This window comes from Seriola dumerili, unplaced genomic scaffold, assembly GCF_002260705.1.
Source record: "Seriola dumerili isolate Sdu_G_001 unplaced genomic scaffold, Sdu_1.0 BDQW01000267.1, whole genome shotgun sequence".
Classification (NCBI taxonomy): domain Eukaryota; kingdom Metazoa; phylum Chordata; class Actinopteri; order Carangiformes; family Carangidae; genus Seriola; species Seriola dumerili.
Genome location: NW_019174522.1, coordinates 363,892 through 382,345, shown reverse-complemented (window position 1 = coordinate 382,345; position 18,454 = coordinate 363,892). Strand labels below are relative to the sequence as shown.

Sequence of the window (18,454 nt, the reverse complement as noted above, 5' to 3'; positions counted from 1 at the left end):
TTTTCCTTATTTCAGTGTTTTTCCCCATTGTGGACCCATGATGTTGAAGCCACGAGGACTGCTGTCTTGCGGTGTCTCCCAGTTTTCCTCGGGGATGATGGAAGTGATTTTTTCAAAGTCTGTTTTGTAAGTATTGCACAATTTGCATAATTTGGTATGTTGAAGGTTTTGCACTATGAAGCCAAAATTTTCAAATTAGTTTTTAACTTTCCTTTGTATCTGTAGGACACTGATGCCACCGCAGATGTCACACAAGTCCCTGTTGGGGTATTAACTGTTATACCGGAAGACGGACAGCAGCCAGGTCCACATGCCCTGCACCTTGAACCCTCCAGCATTGCTCTCATACTGGAAGGTAACATCGTCATGGACGACCTTGGAAGCCATGCACAAGCTTTTTGTGTTACATTTGGACTAATATACGCGCTTCATTTGGATTATCCAAAAAGACTAAAGAACACCTTTGATTTCATTCAGAGGGTGATGCTCAACCTGGGTGTAGGCAACTTGAGACCAAAACTTCAGAGCTTGAAAAATGCTCTTTTGCAGTAGATGAGAGTACTGCCGGAAAACCCTTAAAATTGGAAGGGATCCTGAAGCGTAGCTACTTGATCTGAGTGTTAAACTCACATATTTGCAACTAAACTCTGCAACTCTCTTAGTAAGTTAGTCAGTCACAGATGAATGATTTTGGTTACTTAAATTTCTATAGTCTCCCAGTTTGTGGGATATCTGTTGGATGTTGAATCCCATCTTGATTAATCTAAACCAGTTTGTGAAGTTTAGTAAATAAAAGCTTGATTGAGTGTAAGTGGCATTAGCAGTCATTTAAAAATAGATCAGAGTCATTTTGAGAAGTCAGGGAATGAGTCAGTTCATTGCAAAGAACCTCTTTGTGTACTTATCCAAATGTTTGTTTTAAAATGTTGGGACACACCACCCCTAAATGTTATGGATGTTACAGAAAGATTTGATGGCAGTCAACATGAAAATAGAAAAGAGTTAGAATATATCTTTTCTCATGGAAAGTTTACTTCCACTTTCATATTACAACAGTGAACTAAACAAAAGACTCGGTAACTAAATAGTACTAGTGTTACCTATTTTGGAATTTTGTTTATTTGTTCATTACAGATCAAACACAGTTTTTGTTTCATTTAACTTGAAAGCTGGCTGAAGCTTAATGGAAAAGGAGCCTTGTTGAACTCTTAAGTAATGTCAGAAAAAAAGATGTTTCTACATTTACAGTTTGCTTAGAAAAAAATATTTTACAAGGCTTACATATTTGTTTTTATTGTGATTTCATTTCTTTCCACAAACAGTGGCCTTGGCTTGAGATGCACAGAATTACATTTTGTTTCAATAATAAAATGAACCTGCAAACTTATCATTCTTTGTTCTGCTTACTTGATTTTTTTAGTGCAATCGGTTTCCTAGATTCTACTGAGTAAACACGACTGTTTAGTTAAGTCAGACTAACTTGGCTTACTTAAGTTCATAACACTTACAAAGATCAAGTTAATTATACGTGTTATTTTTAAGTTTAAGTAACTTGACAAAATTAAGTAGACACAACTGTTCAGTTAAGTTTAACTAACTTGGTTTACTTAAGTTGGTAACACTTAGAAAGATCAAGTTCATTATACTTGCTATTTTTAAGTTTAATTAACTTCACAAATTTAAGTTAATATAATTAGATTTAAAGTAAACTTGACAAGTAGATATGAAGTAAACTTAACTTAAGACTATTAGTTATAGTTACTTGCCTTTTTTAGTGCAATCGGTTTCCTAGACTCTTTTAAGTAAGCTCAACTTGTCACATCTTAGAGTGTAGGTTAACCAGTACCAGCAGATTTGATTATAACTCATCATAATTTCACGCAAATTGAACCAAATAAAAAATAAAATATCTACGGTTCACATAATCCGGTTGATATTTATGTACATTTTAAGCAGTTGAAGATCGGATCATCAAGAGTCTCTCATGTAGAGAGCTGATAAAAACAAATATTGTCAAAGTTGTCATATTGACATTTAAGGTGTATTGATTGATTTCCAAACATCAATCACGCATCAAGCAACACTCAAGAAAAACATTCCACCTTAAAAGATCCCAGTAGCCTCTGAGCTGCTCAGTGAATTAAATTGTTATTTAGTAAAGATGAAAAGACATAAAACCTCCTTTCATTCATCATTCACTCATGATGAAGCTGTTTCATCAGCAGAGATTGTGGGGTGGGGGGTTATAAATTCATAAATTCATGAGGTTATTATAAAGATCAGCCCTGCCTGTGATTAAGATATTTTTTTTCCCTCTAAGATTTGTGAAGACTGGGTCACCACCTGCACTGCACTGGATTTATTCTCACTGGTAAAAGTTGCCTTCCATTTTTAATGAATTGTACAAAAAAAGATAGCAACAATTTTCTCAGTTTTTATTTTCTCCTGCAGTTTCATTGCAAAAAACACACTTAAAAACACTGCAACTTTCATTGCAAAGAAAAGCTGCCACGCAATCAGGTATTTTAGCCCGCAACATTCCCAAATAAAAGCCTGAAAAAAGCCTGCGGAATCCTGGAGGGACTGGTTAACTGTGAGCCCTAACAGTGAATCAGCTGCAGGGGGGGCTGTCGATGGGAGGACGAGTAAGAAGGAAGTCGAGAGAGGGAGGAAGAAAGGGGGGAGGAGCAGACAGCTGTAACTAAAGCTGTGTGTCTCCTCCTCCTCCTCTCCACTTTCTCCTTCGTCATTCTCCCCTGGTTCCTTCAGCTGACCCCCCCACCCCCCTTTCCTCCCTTTTCAGCTGATTCACTGTCATGCCTCACAGTTACCCCACCACTACCTCATGGTACCACAGAGGCTTATGGCTCAACATGCAGAACTTCTCAGTTCTGCATGGAGGATCCGGCTCCTGTCACCTTGTGGAGCTGCATAAAGACTGGTGACTGGAGAACATGTGACGCAGCTGATTGTACTGTCTCTACACTGAGCTCTCCAACATTGAGAAAAATGTGTTGAGGGGCCACATGCTACACAACGCCAAATGCTGATGTTGGTGCACAATGGACATAGGCGATAGTAATACCAAAAGAGCTAACCCCCCCTGTCTGGTTATCTTGCTGCTTACCTCCCTGCAGGTCTTCCGCTCGCTCTCCTCTACCCTTGCCTGGTCTTGATCTCTCTCTCTTGATCTTAAGCAGTTGCCTCCTTATGGACTGCTGCCTCACATATTGAACTCCTGCTGCTGCACTGTGTCACCTGAAGCTAACATAAGAGAGGTTAAAATCATGGGCTTTATGAAAGTGGTGAGGCTGCAGGAATAAAAAACAGTTGAGGACATTTCACAGTTACTGTGTGTTTAAGGCTCTTTAATAAATATTTGTCAGGCTCTGTGTGTTCACAGTTTCAGTCTTTTCTGTCTTTTCAGTCTTTTCTGATTTTCTGGATTCGGTGACAGCTGAATCAGGATCAGCCTGATGGCTGAAACTAAATAAATAAAGGGTAAAAATGGGTTATGAGATATATGTCATAGGATGGTTAATAGGACAAAGAAGAAAAAAAGTTGCAGGAATGAGTCCTACAACCCAGAAATTAGTTAGCATGTTAGCACCTGCAGTTTCCTAGTCCAGAAGTCTATGAGTTTTTGTATAGGTCTGTGGTTAACACAAGCAGAAGACATTTTTACATTTTATTCTACAACATAAAATATATAAATAAATACTCCAGTCCTGATTTCTTTAAGCTTTTACGTCTGTGAAAAAAGGTTGGTTGCTAACAAGCATCTAAATGAGACTACAGAGGTTGTCAGGGACGTTAAACATCATCACATTGAACATGAAAACTGATCTACTCTCCAGTCCACCTTCACAGCCTCGTTGTGTTTATACTGTGTCAGAGGAAAGGCTTTTGTAGAAGAGGTCAGAGCTAAATCGAACTACAAGTTGAAGTTTAGTGGTAGTGTCACAGGACGCAAAACATTGCTAGAGTTTTATTGTTATGATCGGGTATCTTGTATATTTTGTTATTTAAATAGTTTATTTTGTGCGCTAAAGAAAGCGATGGACAATATTGATTCATTGATTTTTATTTGATTCATTGCTGTGCGCTACAAAGGCGATTATTATATTGTGATTGTGTTTATGGTTTGTTGTTTTATTGTGTGCTGTGTTAGACTTTTACCCGCTTCAAACGTAAACAAAGGCACTTGTGGCTGCAGATGGACACACCTGAGCCTCATCACATCAGTGCTTGCAATCACCGGTTGTTCCTCCCAGGCTTTTTAAGGAAAGCACCAGATACCTGCGGGACGTTGGACTGAGCACAGGTCGCTGTCGCCTTCTCCTCTCACTCTCCTGCTGCTGTCCCTGGACTGGATCCACACTTCCCTCCACGGTGTTTCCCTGGCTTGGTGAAGAAGATCTCCAAACTCTAGATCAACGCTCGCAATCCTCCACGAAAAGGAAAGTAGTCAATCCTCCTCGCTGGGTGTGTGTGAGTTACTCTGTGGGTAGTGTGGTTCCTGTTTTTTTACTGTGTGTTGAGGGCAGCGGACCTGGATGACGGAGAACGGCAGCATGTTGAATTGATGGGCATTCACGTAATGTTGTAAAGGAAAGTGCATTAGTTAAAGGCCAGATTGACCCTTGAATTTGCCGGCAGTGAGACAGGCTGGGCGCTGATTCCACTCTTTCCCCGACAGCGGCAGACGGTGGCGCGGGAATCCTGGCACCGGATTCACGGAGCGGACTGAAGGCGCAGGGAGGCTGCTGGAGCGGGCCCTCCTCTCCCGGCTGACAACCAGGGCGACGAGGAAAACCCCGGGCGGCACGACAACTGGACTAGACTGTCTGGTATTTTAACTCACAGAACTCAGTGACTGCCTCTGAGACTTGGACTTTTTTTTTTTTTTTATTAAAAAAAACCTTGATTGTTTCATGTTTTTATTGATAAATATTCAGTTTAAAATGCAATTGCTTTTAAAATAAATATTTTAACTCATCCGTGCTTCTCATTGTGTTGGTGTGGCCACTTATGTACCAAATTAAAGATGAATCTTTAATTGAATGTTCTGATTCCCGGCCACACTAACACAATGAGAAGCACGGATGAGTTAAAATGTTTAAATATTCAGTTTAAAATGCAATTGCTTTATCAATAAGATGAAACAATCAGGGTTTGGTTTGTTTTTTTTTTTTTAATAAAAATAAAAAAAGTCCAAGTCTCAGAGGCAGTCACTGAGTTCTGTGAGTTAAAATACCAGACAGTCCAGTCCAGTTGTCGTGCCGCCCGGGGTTTTCCTCGTCGCCCTGGTTGTCAGCCGGGAGAGGAGGGCCCGCTCCAGCAGCCTCCCTGCGCCTTCAGTCCGCTCCGTGAATCCGGTGCCAGGATTCCCGCGCCGCCGTCTGCCGCTGTCAGGGGGAAAGAGTGGAATCAGCGCCCAGCCTGTCTCACTGCCGGCAAATTCAAGGGTCAATCTGGCCTTTAACTAATGCACTTTCCTTTACAACATTACGTGAATGCCCATCAATTCAACATGCTGCCGTTCTCCGTCATCCAGGTCCGCTGCCCTCAACACACAGTAAAAAAAACAGGAACCACACTACCCACAGAGTAACTCACACACACCCAGCGAGGAGGATTGACTACTTTCCTTTTCGTGGAGGATTGCGAGCGTTGATCTAGAGTTTGGAGATCTTCTTCACCAAGCCAGGGAAACACCGTGGAGGGAAGTGTGGATCCAGTCCAGGAGCAGCAGCAGGAGAGTGAGAGGAGAAGGCGACAGCGACCTGTGCTCAGTCCAACGTCCCGCAGGTATCTGGTGCTTTCCTTTTTAAAAAGCCTGGGAGGAACAACCGGTGATTGCAAGCACTGATGTGATGAGGCTCAGGTGTGTCCATCTGCAGCCACAAGTGCCTTTGTTTACGTTTGAAGCGGGTAAAAGTCTAACACAGCACACAATAAATCAACAAACCATAAACACAATCACAATATAATAATCGCCTTTGTAGCGCACAGCAATGAATCAAATAAAAATCAATAAATCAATATTGTCCATCGCTTTCTTTAGCGCACAAAATAAACTATTTAAATAACAAAATATACAAGATACCCGATCATAACAATAAAACTCTAGCAATGTTTTGCGTCCTGTGACAGTAGTGATGGTGAAGTCATGTGGCCGTGGTGTAGTTTCTTTATAGCCTAACATTAGCTTTTTAGTTCTGGCTTCAAAAATCAGATTATCCTGCTGAACAAAATGTGTCAGTATCATAAACTCAGTTTATTTCTGCAATGATCTAACAGCCCATGTAAAAATCCCATAGGCTTTTTTGTGGAGGGAACCAGGGTGATAGCGTCTGGATACTTCATCCCTGCAGCTCTCTAATGGATATTATGGACTTTTCTCTAATGTTTGATTTCACCTCTCAGAGCCTTAAACAAAATTTAAATGAAATCATCAGAGCAGTTTGGAGGGAAAACTCACACATCTTTAACATGACACAGGGAGACATTTGTTTGTTCTTTAACAATGCAGTTTACCTTTATCTTATCATACTGTAATTGTTTTAATGTAAAGGTTAATCTCACTGGTAACTACAGCATTACTGAGCCTCAGTATTAAAACCACACATACTGAGTAAACCCACATTTCCAAGTGTTTTTTGTTAGTAATGTAATTAACATTAATTAATTTGCTTATTCAAGACAAAATGCAGAACAAGAATAATATATAATATTATACAGACTTTAAAGTGACTGTATATGTAGCCTATAGAAGGTATCGCATGCTTCTATGACACTGTGTGATTGTGTGAATTGTTTTTTACAATTAGTTAAAGAGAAGCTTTTTCTGTAACATGACTGATTGAAATTGCACAATGTCACAATTGAAAGGATTTTTTAAACCATTCAGTCAATGTGAAGTTACTACAAATTCAGTCAAGTTTGCACACATGCAAAGTTTACAAGTGGAAATTACATTGTGCCTTTCCTTTTACATCTTCGGATTACAGCACGTCTCACTGCAGTGTTGTTTGCAATGTAACTAACTAACTGTCCAACACATTAAGGTTCTATTAAACAGAAAAAGAAAAGTTAAAGCAGAAACAGCTAGAGTGGTCTTACCTCTCCAGTGCTTCAGGTGGGAATGAGGTGAGGAGTGTGTTCACCTTCAGATCTGCAGTTATTCCATTGTGATGTCACAGGAAGCACAACAGCAGTGGTTCTAGTTCTAATGGTCTGTTCTCATGCAGCGTTCTACTGGTGACACATGTTCCTTTGTACAAAGGTCACATGTTCAAAACATAACATGTAGCTAAGCACAGCTATATATATATATATATATATATATATATATATAGAGTAGGCTATATAAACATACTCAATGTAAAAATGCAAAAAAAAGTAAAATAGCAAAAAAAAGTATGTAAAAAAGAGTGTTTATATACTATATACAATCTATCTATCTATCTATCTATGAGATACTTCTAGAATGTACAATATGGTGTGGGGTTTCATTTCCAATATTTCTGATTGAGGGACAGAACAAGTCAAATACAGCGAGTCAGTACAAAGGACTTCTCAGAAAAACTGTGAACTACTTCAACTAAATAGTTTTTGAGTGATTCACTGTGTCAAAAGACCCCTCCAGAGAGCAAAAATAAAACCTTTTGCCTAACTATGATGTGGAATAAAACCCATTTCTGCCATAAATAGTTCAAAACACCTATACTGGACCTAGACTCTCTTAGACTACATGCACAAATACTTTTACTGTGTAGTTTCTGAGAATTTCAGCATCAAAGAACAAAAACAAGCCGTTTCGCCTAACTATAATGTGAGATGAAACCCATTTCTTTCATAAGTAGCTCATGAACCTAACATTTTTGGACTTATAAGTCTACTATACTAGACTTATAAGTCTATTATTCATAGACTGCAGAAATACTATGAACTGCTTTTACTGTGTAGTTTTTAGGTTATCCAACATTAAATTTCCTTCCACAGAAAAAGAATAAGCCTTTTTGCCAAACTTTGACGTAGGCTAAAAACCATTTCTTTCAGAAGTTCAAAAAATCCATGCTACTGGACTTAGTACTTCTTAGACAAAATGTTTCACCTAACTTGCTGGACTTATTAATACATAGAATTCATGCACAAATAGTATTAGCTACCTTTTCTGTGTATTTCTTGAATAATCCAATGTCAAAGCCAACTCCAGACTGGCAAAACATTCTCAGTGTTGAATACTTCCACCACCACGTTCCACTCTGGTTTACATACACAGGAGCATCAGTTCATTACACCTGTCTGTTACTGCCGCAAATCTGACACTGGATCATTTTTCAGATCATAGCAGTATGTCTTAGCCTACTCTAAGCATACAAGGCCACTGATAAAAATTCAGAAGTGTAGTGACCATCAGCCAGGAGCAGAAGACTGTAGTGGAGATAAAATAATAATATAATTTGTTATTAAATTGAAGTATTATTAGAGTTCTTTAGCAAAGCATGCCTAATAAATTAGCAACTGAGTGTATGTATGAAGTGAGCGCAGTATCATGTTCAAGATAAAACGAAAATGACATTAGGCCCCAGCGAGATTTGAACTCGCGACCCCTGGTTTACAAGACCAGTGCTCTAACCCCTGAGCTATGGAGCCGGTGATGCGCAGACGTCACTATCTCATCCTCTTAACTAGATGTTTCCATTGATGTTATACTGCTACTGCTAATATTAATTTTTTCTACATATTATGACGGTAAAACTCAATCTCTGTTGCGTGGTAGACGCTGGAAAACGCACCCAACCTTCACTGTCATGAAGAAGTAGCTTATATAGGCAACCCGGTTAAAGACAGTAAGAATAGGAGCCTCTATTGAAGTTATACCAGATATGGTATTAAAGTTACAGATACGCCTGGTAACATTAACTCAAGCCATGATATTGTATACTCGCCCTCAAAAAATACTTGATCTGCATTGAACATTCATGATTCTCGAATGTAACCTGCCTCAATAAATCGAGGTGAGATTCCCCATTTATCCACCAGGTGGGAGAATGTAACCACCTTCAAAAACAGTGCGTGTCTCCACTCTCCACATTACTCACAATAAAGAGGCTGGCTGTTGGTGAAATTTAAAGTTGCTTAAGGAGAAATTAAGTTTGATGCTTCTGCAACATACGTACCATAATTTCAGCCTGGTATTAATCGCATTTCACTTAAATGATGGCAGTTCTATTACAATTAAGAAAAAAATTGTCAAAATCTAATAAAAGTAGGTCACATAAAGTCTTAAAAGTAGAAGTCGACGGTGCTTTATCAACATGGGGGAGCCTGGCATGAAATGTCTTGGGAGCCACTCTTTGTATATCGATTGTCGGCCCTCGATTGCCGGGGGGGGGGGGGGGGTTCTGGGCGTGGTGAGGGGAAAGAGTCGGGGGACTGTTCAGTCCCCTGAAGCCACATACGAGGTTGCCCCACTGCGTGATAAAGATGGACGCGAAAGGATAGCATAATGATAAACGTGGAGTTTACTTCAACTCATCATGGACATACCAGTTTCTTACCCATAACCTCTTAGAGGAAAAAGATTCCTCTCTGAGTGGATTTTGCTTTTTATTATAAAGAGAAAGATGTGCGACCGCATGTGCGACCACCGAGGATAGAGGGGGAGAAAGAAGAGCCATGGTGGAGCCGAAAAGGTAGATTTAACCCACTAAGAGGTCTGTGGCGGTCCTGGATTTTGTACCAAAAGTCTTGGACTAGGAGAGTGGACCCAGAAATTCATATTAACAGGTGCGTATTCAGACCCTGTTGCTTTTTGTGCAGTGGTGAAAACAGTTTCACATAACTAAGTAGATAGATAAACAGTGTCACCACCATCAGGCTGCTGCATCAGAATATTAACACTACAATTAATATTAACACTGTAGTAAAAACTTATAAATATGATGCATAGCCTACGTGTAACAACACGTAAAGGCATCGCCCTGGGACCAAATATGACAGTTCGTTAGTTACATTTGTCTGTAATACAAACATTCATTATTGTGTTTAATTTTCCCGGGATCCAGACCAGTTGAACCTGTTCTGCTCTTTCCCGGGTTGGAAAGTCGTTTCTACCGAGGTTGCGCTGTTGGAAGCCACTACTTTCTCAACATTTCGGTTTACTAGGCCCCGAACTACGAGATAAAAAACACACATTAATCTTTATCTACACACTGCCGAGGCTGGCTCTGCTGTGATTTATATGCTGGTAGATGTATCTCTCGCTCCACAAGAAGTGACCACGGACGAGTTGGTGTTTAAAGGTATTTTCCCTACACCGAAGGGATTTCTTCCACCGTGGCAGGAATCCCATGAAGCGAAGAGGCCGTCGGCTGGAAACAAAACGACTCGCCGAAGAAGCTATCCGTGTGTCGGTTTTAAGACCGCTTTATTGTCTGTTTAGTCAGTGGATATTTTTGACATCGTGTTAATGTTCAAACAAAGACAATCGAGCAAAGACCGTGATTTCCTTCTCCCCCTCACCATGCGAGGAGTTCGGATCTTCGTTGAAGAATGTGTCGCTGTCTCCCAGCGTTAGCTCAGCCGCGGCTCCATGTAAGATACTAAACCTGGATTTGTTTTAGCTTTTGGGCACAGTCGCCTTTTATTAATTCATCACCATGTTAAAAGCCCACAGTCAGACAGGGCAAGATTAAAATGGATAGCGTAATAAAAAAGACTCTTGTGTGCAAATGCCACCTTGTTTGCTGTGTGTTCGGCCTCTGCTTCCAGCAGGCAGGCTATATTTTGGCGAACAAATCCCTCATCTCGGAGGGGCTTTGGTACTTGTAGCAGACAACCAAGTGTTTTCCTGGTGTTTCATCATTCATTCCCCTTCCAGGGCCAGCGGTAACAACATGCTCCTGGCCTCTGCCGTGGTGGTGTGGGAATGGATGAACGAACACGGCCGGTGGCGGCCCTACAGCCCCGCCGTCTCCCACCAGATAGAGGCGGCCATCCGGAGCAGCGACCCCCGCGGAGGGAGCGTGGTCCTCGGCCAGGTGGACAGCCGACTCTCGCCGTACATCATAGATCTCCAGTCCATGCACCAGTTCAGACAGGACACAGGTAAGACTGGGAGAGGGGAAGGTGCTGGGAGAGATGCAGGTGGAGGGAGAGGATGTACTGTGTAAACATGACATGGTTGGACTTTTTATTCAGGGTGGGGGGCCTCAAAACTTAACTTGTAATATATGAGAGTGCCACAACTGGCTTTTGAATTGAACTGTAGCATCTTAAAGTGTTGTGCACCACTGTACAATTAGTTTCTTTGGTATTTTTGTGTTGCTTGCTATTGGTCATGGCTTTTTTTTTTTATCTTCATGTCTCATTAAAAATTGGAATATTACGTGAGTTTCAGATGATATGACCATTAGCATAGCAAAGCACTTTGTATGTCTAGATCTGGGTCTAACCTAATGGGACAAATGTAGACTGCAATGCACCATGTCTTGGTCAGTGTAGCTAAATAGAAATGTGATCAGTGAGTCTCATTAACCAATACACATTATGGTGATAGTGAGCTATATCTGGGGACAACTGTGTTGAGTTTTGACTAAAATGTGGATTGAAAGAATGAAACGGTAAAACCTAGTTTGAGTTTCAATGTTGATCCAATGATCTATGTAGGTGCAGCTCTAAGTAGTGGCACAGATTAGAAAAGAAACTCCAATAGTTTTTTGTCAACAAAGTCAGCAGAGTGACTAGTATAGGCTGACTTGTTAACAACCCAATCCATAATTGTCCTCACCAATTAAAATTGAGCTACACTGGCATGAAACATTTTATTTCTAGGGGAAAAAATGTCATAATTGCACATATTGGCCACAACAGCAGTCATCATTGATGTAAACACAGCCATAATATCACCAGAAAACAATAATAACTTAGTAGTTTTAATTGTAGACTGTGTCAGTGATAGCAGGATCCAGTCCTGTTTTAACATATAGTGATAGGGACACTTTTTATGCTCACATTTGGATTGTAGCATAGAGCCTTAAAGTAAGTTTTAAGTGAGGTAAAAAATGCAGTGATGTTATAGAGAATTAATTTCTTCTCTGTAACATAATATAGTGGTTGGATAGTTTTCAATGAGCGAGAAATGATTGCCTCTTTTGATACCATTCATTCAGGTTACATAGGATCATAAACATTTATTTTAAAATGTACCTTATTTGTTGTGGAGTGGGTCATAGACCCTCTGGCAGGAATTGCCTTCTATGTAACCTAGTTGTATACAGGGCAAAGAGAAAGCAGTATCACAGTATCAGGTGCTATTTTACTTTAGATCAATATCTACTGGTGCTACAAATTATTCTGTTATGCACTGAAATTTCTAATATGTCTGTGTGGTGATCTGTTGATTTACTTGATGTAAAGACTTTTGTGTGAATTCTGTCAATTAGACAGAGAGACAGGGAGAGAGAGAGAGTATGAGTGTATGTGGTGGCTAAGTGTTGTGTTGAGATCCAACAGCATGATGATCTGGGGCAGCTGTAAATGACCACTTCACCACTGAGTTAGCAGCATTCTTTAGCTCTTATCCACAAGCGCTACACTCAGAAACACACACACACACACGTACACACTCACACAGGCGCACAGCAGCTGCACACCCCTCACATGAAAACAGAAACAGAAGACCCTTGATTCTGTGGAACGAATATTCAAGGCCTGATGAGCAGGGAGTCCACGTTAGTTGTCCTCTGTCTCTCCCCTCTCTCTTTCTTTGCCTCTTTCTGTTGTTGAAGTGTTTAGTTTCCCTCTCTCTTGTACAAGTGTTTAATTTTGAAAGTAGGCAAAAGTCCCAAGGGTCTTTCAGTTTTGGCATTGACATATTGTAGGATGAGTGTGTGTTGAGAAGGAGGGGTGGGGTGTGTGTGTGTGTGTGTGTGTGTCTCTGTGTGTGTGTGTGTCTCTGTGTGTGTGTGTGAGGGGGGGGTGGGGTGGGGGTTGCAGACGGAGTGAGATAGTCTGTATTCTGTCCCTCTCCTTTCCTCACTCTCTGTCTTTTGCCCCTCCACCATTGTTGGACTTTGTTGAACAGATGTGAGTTACTCCATTGTTGCCGTGAGACACACACACACACACACACACACACACACACACGAGGTGAAAGTCTGAGGGTTCAGAGGAGCAGAACAGACCTCTGTGGCAGAAGGGGGTTGTTGTTAGGTTTTGGGGCCACAGTTGTTACAAGTTCACTAAAGTGGAAGATGAAGAGAAGAAAGACAAAAAAGGGAGCAGTCAAATATAAAGTTGGGTACTGAGAGCCCTTTCCACTTGAGATCCAGTTTTGGGTCGGCAAAATACTAGGATTTACCCATCTCATATCAGATCCTTCATTTCTCCTAGCTCCTTTTGAATTTGCAAGGAACAATGTAGAAAGCATCCACATAGCAGGGTGAATGAACTTTTTTTCTTGTGCCAGTTTTGCATTTAATTTCTGTTAGATGTGGCAGACAGGAAATGTGGGGAGTGAGAGAGCTGTATAACATGAACCTTAATCATTTGGGTAGCATGGTATTCCAGATGTCTCTCACCCCAGCAATGTTTTCCAGCTCCTCCTTGGGGGTCCCAAGGTGTTCCAGGTTAGATGGGATATATAAAACTTCCAACAATTTCTGGGCAAAATGTGTTTGACTTTGCACCGAGAATACAGACACAGCTCTCACCTCGGAACCACCTCGGGATCCCCCAAGTGGGAAGAAACATTGCTGGGGTGAGGGACCTCTGGAATACTCTGCTACCCAGCTAAATGATTAAGGTACATACCATATAATTTCCAGCTTGTTTCATGTTATTTGGTTTAAAGAGGACCGGGTGGCTCATAGCAATTGTCCTGGTACCCCATACTTCCACAGTACACCCAAAGGATGTCCCTGGGGCACACGGTTGTAAGCCTTCTCCAAGTCCACAAAACACATGTAGACTGGTTGGTCAAACTTCCCTGACCCTGCAAGAAAAAAAGAGCTTGTCCGCTGTTCCACAGCAAGGCCGCAATCCACATCGCTCCTCCTGAATGTGAGAAACGACAGACAGTAGATTAACTTCCTGTCTACAGTCCTACAGCTTTAGCTTCACTCTCACTTACAATTACTCAGGAGAGAGGTGTTCCAGGTTAGATGGGATATATAAAACTTCCAACCCCAAATGTATATTATAATATATCTTGTCCCTTATGAATGTTTTGCTGACTCAATACACTCCAAATACGCTTCTGTTTTCATAAAACAATAGCAGGAGAGTTATGCTTAAACCAGTTATTAATTATGGAAGATTGAAAAATCACATGAACTAGCTTTGAGGTTGGAAAAATGAATCCCACACTGTCAGCAAATGCCTAACCCTATTCAAACTAACTAAATGTAAACAACTTGGTCTTTACCAAGACAAGGGTGTGACCTTTGAAATAAAAATATGCTTAGGTAAATGCAATTGTTGACGTGCTGGTAAAGTGGGAGATACATATTTTGTTTTACTTTAAAGACAAATTTGTCATGGGTTTCTTTGAGGGGCATTTTTCAGAGTTTGAGGGCATCTTTGTCCATGCTCCTGCAGCATGTTCTTCCTCTCGTTTCAGCTGCTCCTGCTGAAGGAGTAACATTCCCAGACCCCCACAACACCCTGTGGCTTTAGGGTCATGGTAGAAGGGGGTAGGGTTTAGATGGTGGACTCCCTAGAGACGAAGAGGAGGAGGTGAATTGTAAAGACAAGAAAGGGGAACCAAACATTATCCCTGACTATGTTACCATGCACAGCAACCCAGGTTATAGGGGCAAAGCAGGTTATAACAGAAGGTTTAGAAGTTTCCATGCACGGCAGTGATCTGGTTACTGTAAAATCTGCACTTACATGTTCATGTGTTTTTAAGATGCTTCCTTAAGGTTAAGGCTTACAGTTCCTTAAGGTTTTTTGGCCCATACTGCAGGCTGTAGTTAAAGAGCACACAGGTTTTCCAGAGAGTGAACAAAAAAAAGTGAAAGTGTTTGAGAAAGGTCAGCTGTCTGCATGTGACAAACCTGAATTCTAGGAGCTGATATTCTCAGTTTTATTGTCAGTGTCAGTCTTGGTGCAACTTTGGATTGAATAATTTAGAATACAAAGATGCACCTCCGGGATTTCCTTTCACATTGCTGCACTGCTGTTAATGCTAGGCCAGGTGTTCATCCTCATGTCCTCAATATGTTCTTTTTTTGTACTGACGTAAGTGTGTACATAGCAGAGAGATGAGACTGAATTAAACAATGAAGTTGCCGGCTGTAAAACCAAAACAAGGTTAAAGAGGATTTTAAAAACTCAATACTATTGAGTGGAACTGCAGAGTTGTGTGATAATGTTCTGTTGGTTTATCACTAAGAGTGACTCCTTTCACATTACACATTTGACCTGTTGTGAATAAATTATAGAATATTTATTCGTGCAGCATTAACTTTTAGCCTATTGCATTTAGAAGATTTTTATGACCTTTTGTGTTAATATTTAACATTGCGGAGGTTGTTTACCTTTGTTAAATAAATAAAGGGGTTTTGTAGAAAGCATAACTACAGGCCTCAAAACATAGCATAATTTATTGTATTTTGTATAAGCCTTGGTATTGTATCAGCATTCATTAATAATGAAAAGTTTAAGTACCCAGCCCTGAGGTCTTATGTATATGCACTGTTATATAAACTCCATTTGAAATCTTTTTTTTTTTTTTTTTAAATTGGTGAAATTTAGCATACAGCATACACATTAGCTTACAGAGGAGGACACATTAGCCTGGTTACTGAAGTGCATGTAAATGTGATGTGTGTAGAAATGCTTGCTAATTTATCGGTCCCTGCAGAATTTTGCAAAATGCTTTTATGCCTCCGTGCCGGTGGCGGCCTAGTCCTTCCCATTCTCTTGAACATGATGAGAATTTCTTCAGACTTGGACCACTTGTCTGATGTAATAATAATTAGATCCAAAAGGTCAAAGATCAACTTCACCGTGATGTCATAATGTTAACACTTCTGGTCATTTCAACACTGTACAACACTCCTCAGGAAGGAGAGAGATTGTGACCATGTTTCCTGCAACTTGACTGGTTGTTCAAGACATACAACATTTTGCAATAATTTCTAAGCTAAATTCTCACCACATGCTGTTGCTATCGCTACCATTTTTTATGTCGATGAAGCATTAAAGTGTGGGGAAGCTGTCCACCAATCTTCAGTCTTGTAGCCTTTATACTTTTAGAGATATTCATGATTCATTAAGTGTCATCATGTTTTGCTAATTCCCCATAAAAAACGATTATAAATCGATTAAAACGATTAAATTGCTATTGCAAACATTTTTGAGCACGTGAAACACTGACGTACTGTTTTCTAGCCTTTAAAGTTTCTGTTATATTCCTCATGTTTCATCATATTTTGCTTATTCCCCATAGAAAACCATTCAGGAAAAAAAAATTATAAAACAATTCGTATAAAATCAACTTTTACAGATATCTGCACCAAAAGTCTCTGCATCTATCTGCTAAACATGCTTAACATTTTTCCTAGCTTCAAGCTTGTAGAACTAGTGGTGCGCCAAAAATGTACGGAAGAAAAAGGAAGAATAATAAAGATTTAACTGCTTGCCTCAATCATACAATAAAGCAGGAGGATCTCAATGTCATTGCTGTCAGCTACCCCACTAATAACAATAAAAAGCAAGGATCTCAATAGTGTGAGTGCTTGGAGCAATATCACAATAAAGATTTTGATGAGTATAGTTCCTTGACTGGTAGAACTAAGTTAACGTCAAGTTAGCATACTGGATCCTGCGTGTTTTTGCCTGTTTTTTTTATGTGGAGGCATCATAAATCACCGCAGTGGGAACAATGGGAAGGAAACCCAGAGAAGAGGGGTCACAGTCTGAGTTGTTGTTGTGAAACTCTGCGTGTCGAGTTACTGTTACTGTGAGGCCTCTGGGGGGATATCACTCACTGTCCACAATACACACACTAGCAGCAGATTTACTGTATGTGAAGAAATACATTAATATTTATTTGACTGATGCATTATCATGGATCCCACTGTAGTCATGAACAAATATTCTTAGCCTGGGTTTTTTTTTTATTTTGAACACATCCAACCCAAACCGGAAAAAGAAAAGCATGACAAAAAGGTCTATGACGTTACCATTAGCTGTAACTTCACACTTACAAACAGAACAGTCACAGCTTTTCTGCCCATAACCCAGATCCATAACTGTAAAACACTGTCCAGGCATAACACCAGAGACGCACACACACACACACACACACACACATACAGTATTTTCTGTGGCTGATGACTTGTGATGGGGTTTAGAGAGGCTACAGGGAGGCAAAGTATTGTATAATGTAATGCAGTGTAATGGTAATGATAGCAGAAAAATTTACTGTTTGCCAAAGTGTTTTTAATTTTGACCATTCATTTTGTCTTTTAATGTCATTTTAATGTAAGATGACTGGCAACAACTACTTCTATCTCATCTATGCTCAGTGTAATTTTTCTTTAACCAAATATAATGTTGCTGGGTAACTATGATAATGATGTACCCACTGGGGCTGTAACTTTTTGTTAGAGACTCAAATTTTAATTTGTGTGGGAGAAATAATTAAAAACGGAAATGTCGGGCTCAGCTTTTGACACTCAGATTTGATAGTTGATTTTTTTTGTGCTCGTTCAGGAAGTAGATTGTGAAGACTAAATACTACCACCATCAATCCAGGTAATGAAATGCACATTGAAATTTATTTTTTCCCAGATGCCATGGTGTGGAAATTTTCCCCCCAGGTAATAATGAACCGATTACACCGCACATTTCAAAAGAAAAGACACGTGCTGGCTTAATATCTGTAGATTAGAAGTGGTACCTCCAGATGCTGCCATCAGACAAACTTTGCAGATTGCATTAACATTAATGATATTGTTGTCAGGTTTCCTTTTGGCATTGGGTTTACTATCCCGAAATATTGCCAAATACAGGCTTTTTCTTTTCACTTTGCACCAAATGATCTGCCGTTGTCTTGTTGGTCAACTCTCCTCTAATCATGTGATAAGACTGTGTTACTCTGTGATGTAATTGTGCTCTGCTGCTGTATGGAGCAGACATTTTCAGTTTATAATTTCTTTGTCTAAGTATTGATAAGTAGTATTGAATGTGACTCTGCCGCTGATACACAAAAATTAGCCAAATGGGTTTTATGTCTATAAAAATATGCAAAAAGGTCAGTAGGCAACTTATGCAATCAGTGTGTGCCAGAACACCGTGTATCACTGTGTAACACCAGTAAGACTGACTACTGCAGCAACTCTAATATTTATCCACCTTTTTTTTTACTAAACATGGTCATGACAGCTGGGTGGAAAATCAGGTTTGAGGGTTTCCATTCATGTTTGGGATT

The 18,454-nt window shown here is 40.1% G+C and overlaps 1 protein-coding gene and 1 non-coding gene across 2 annotated transcripts in view; one reads left to right on the top strand and one right to left on the bottom strand.

Moving 5' to 3' along the window:
• Window positions 1-8,588: 8,588 nt before the first annotated feature.
• trnat-ugu lies at window positions 8,589-8,661 on the bottom strand. Its single transcript has one exon. It is a non-coding gene; the product is annotated as a tRNA-Thr (tRNA).
• A 952-nt stretch (window positions 8,662-9,613) lies between these two features.
• Window positions 9,614-18,454, top strand: part of LOC111230456 (E3 ubiquitin-protein ligase DTX1-like) — a 35,219-nt gene continuing 26,378 nt past the window's right edge. The window contains exons 1-2 of the mRNA XM_022757202.1: window positions 9,614-9,798; window positions 10,892-11,118. Of these exons, the coding sequence (XP_022612923.1) occupies window positions 10,908-11,118 (211 nt within the window). The 5' untranslated portion in view covers window positions 9,614-9,798; window positions 10,892-10,907. The remainder of the gene's footprint in view (window positions 9,799-10,891; window positions 11,119-18,454) is intronic.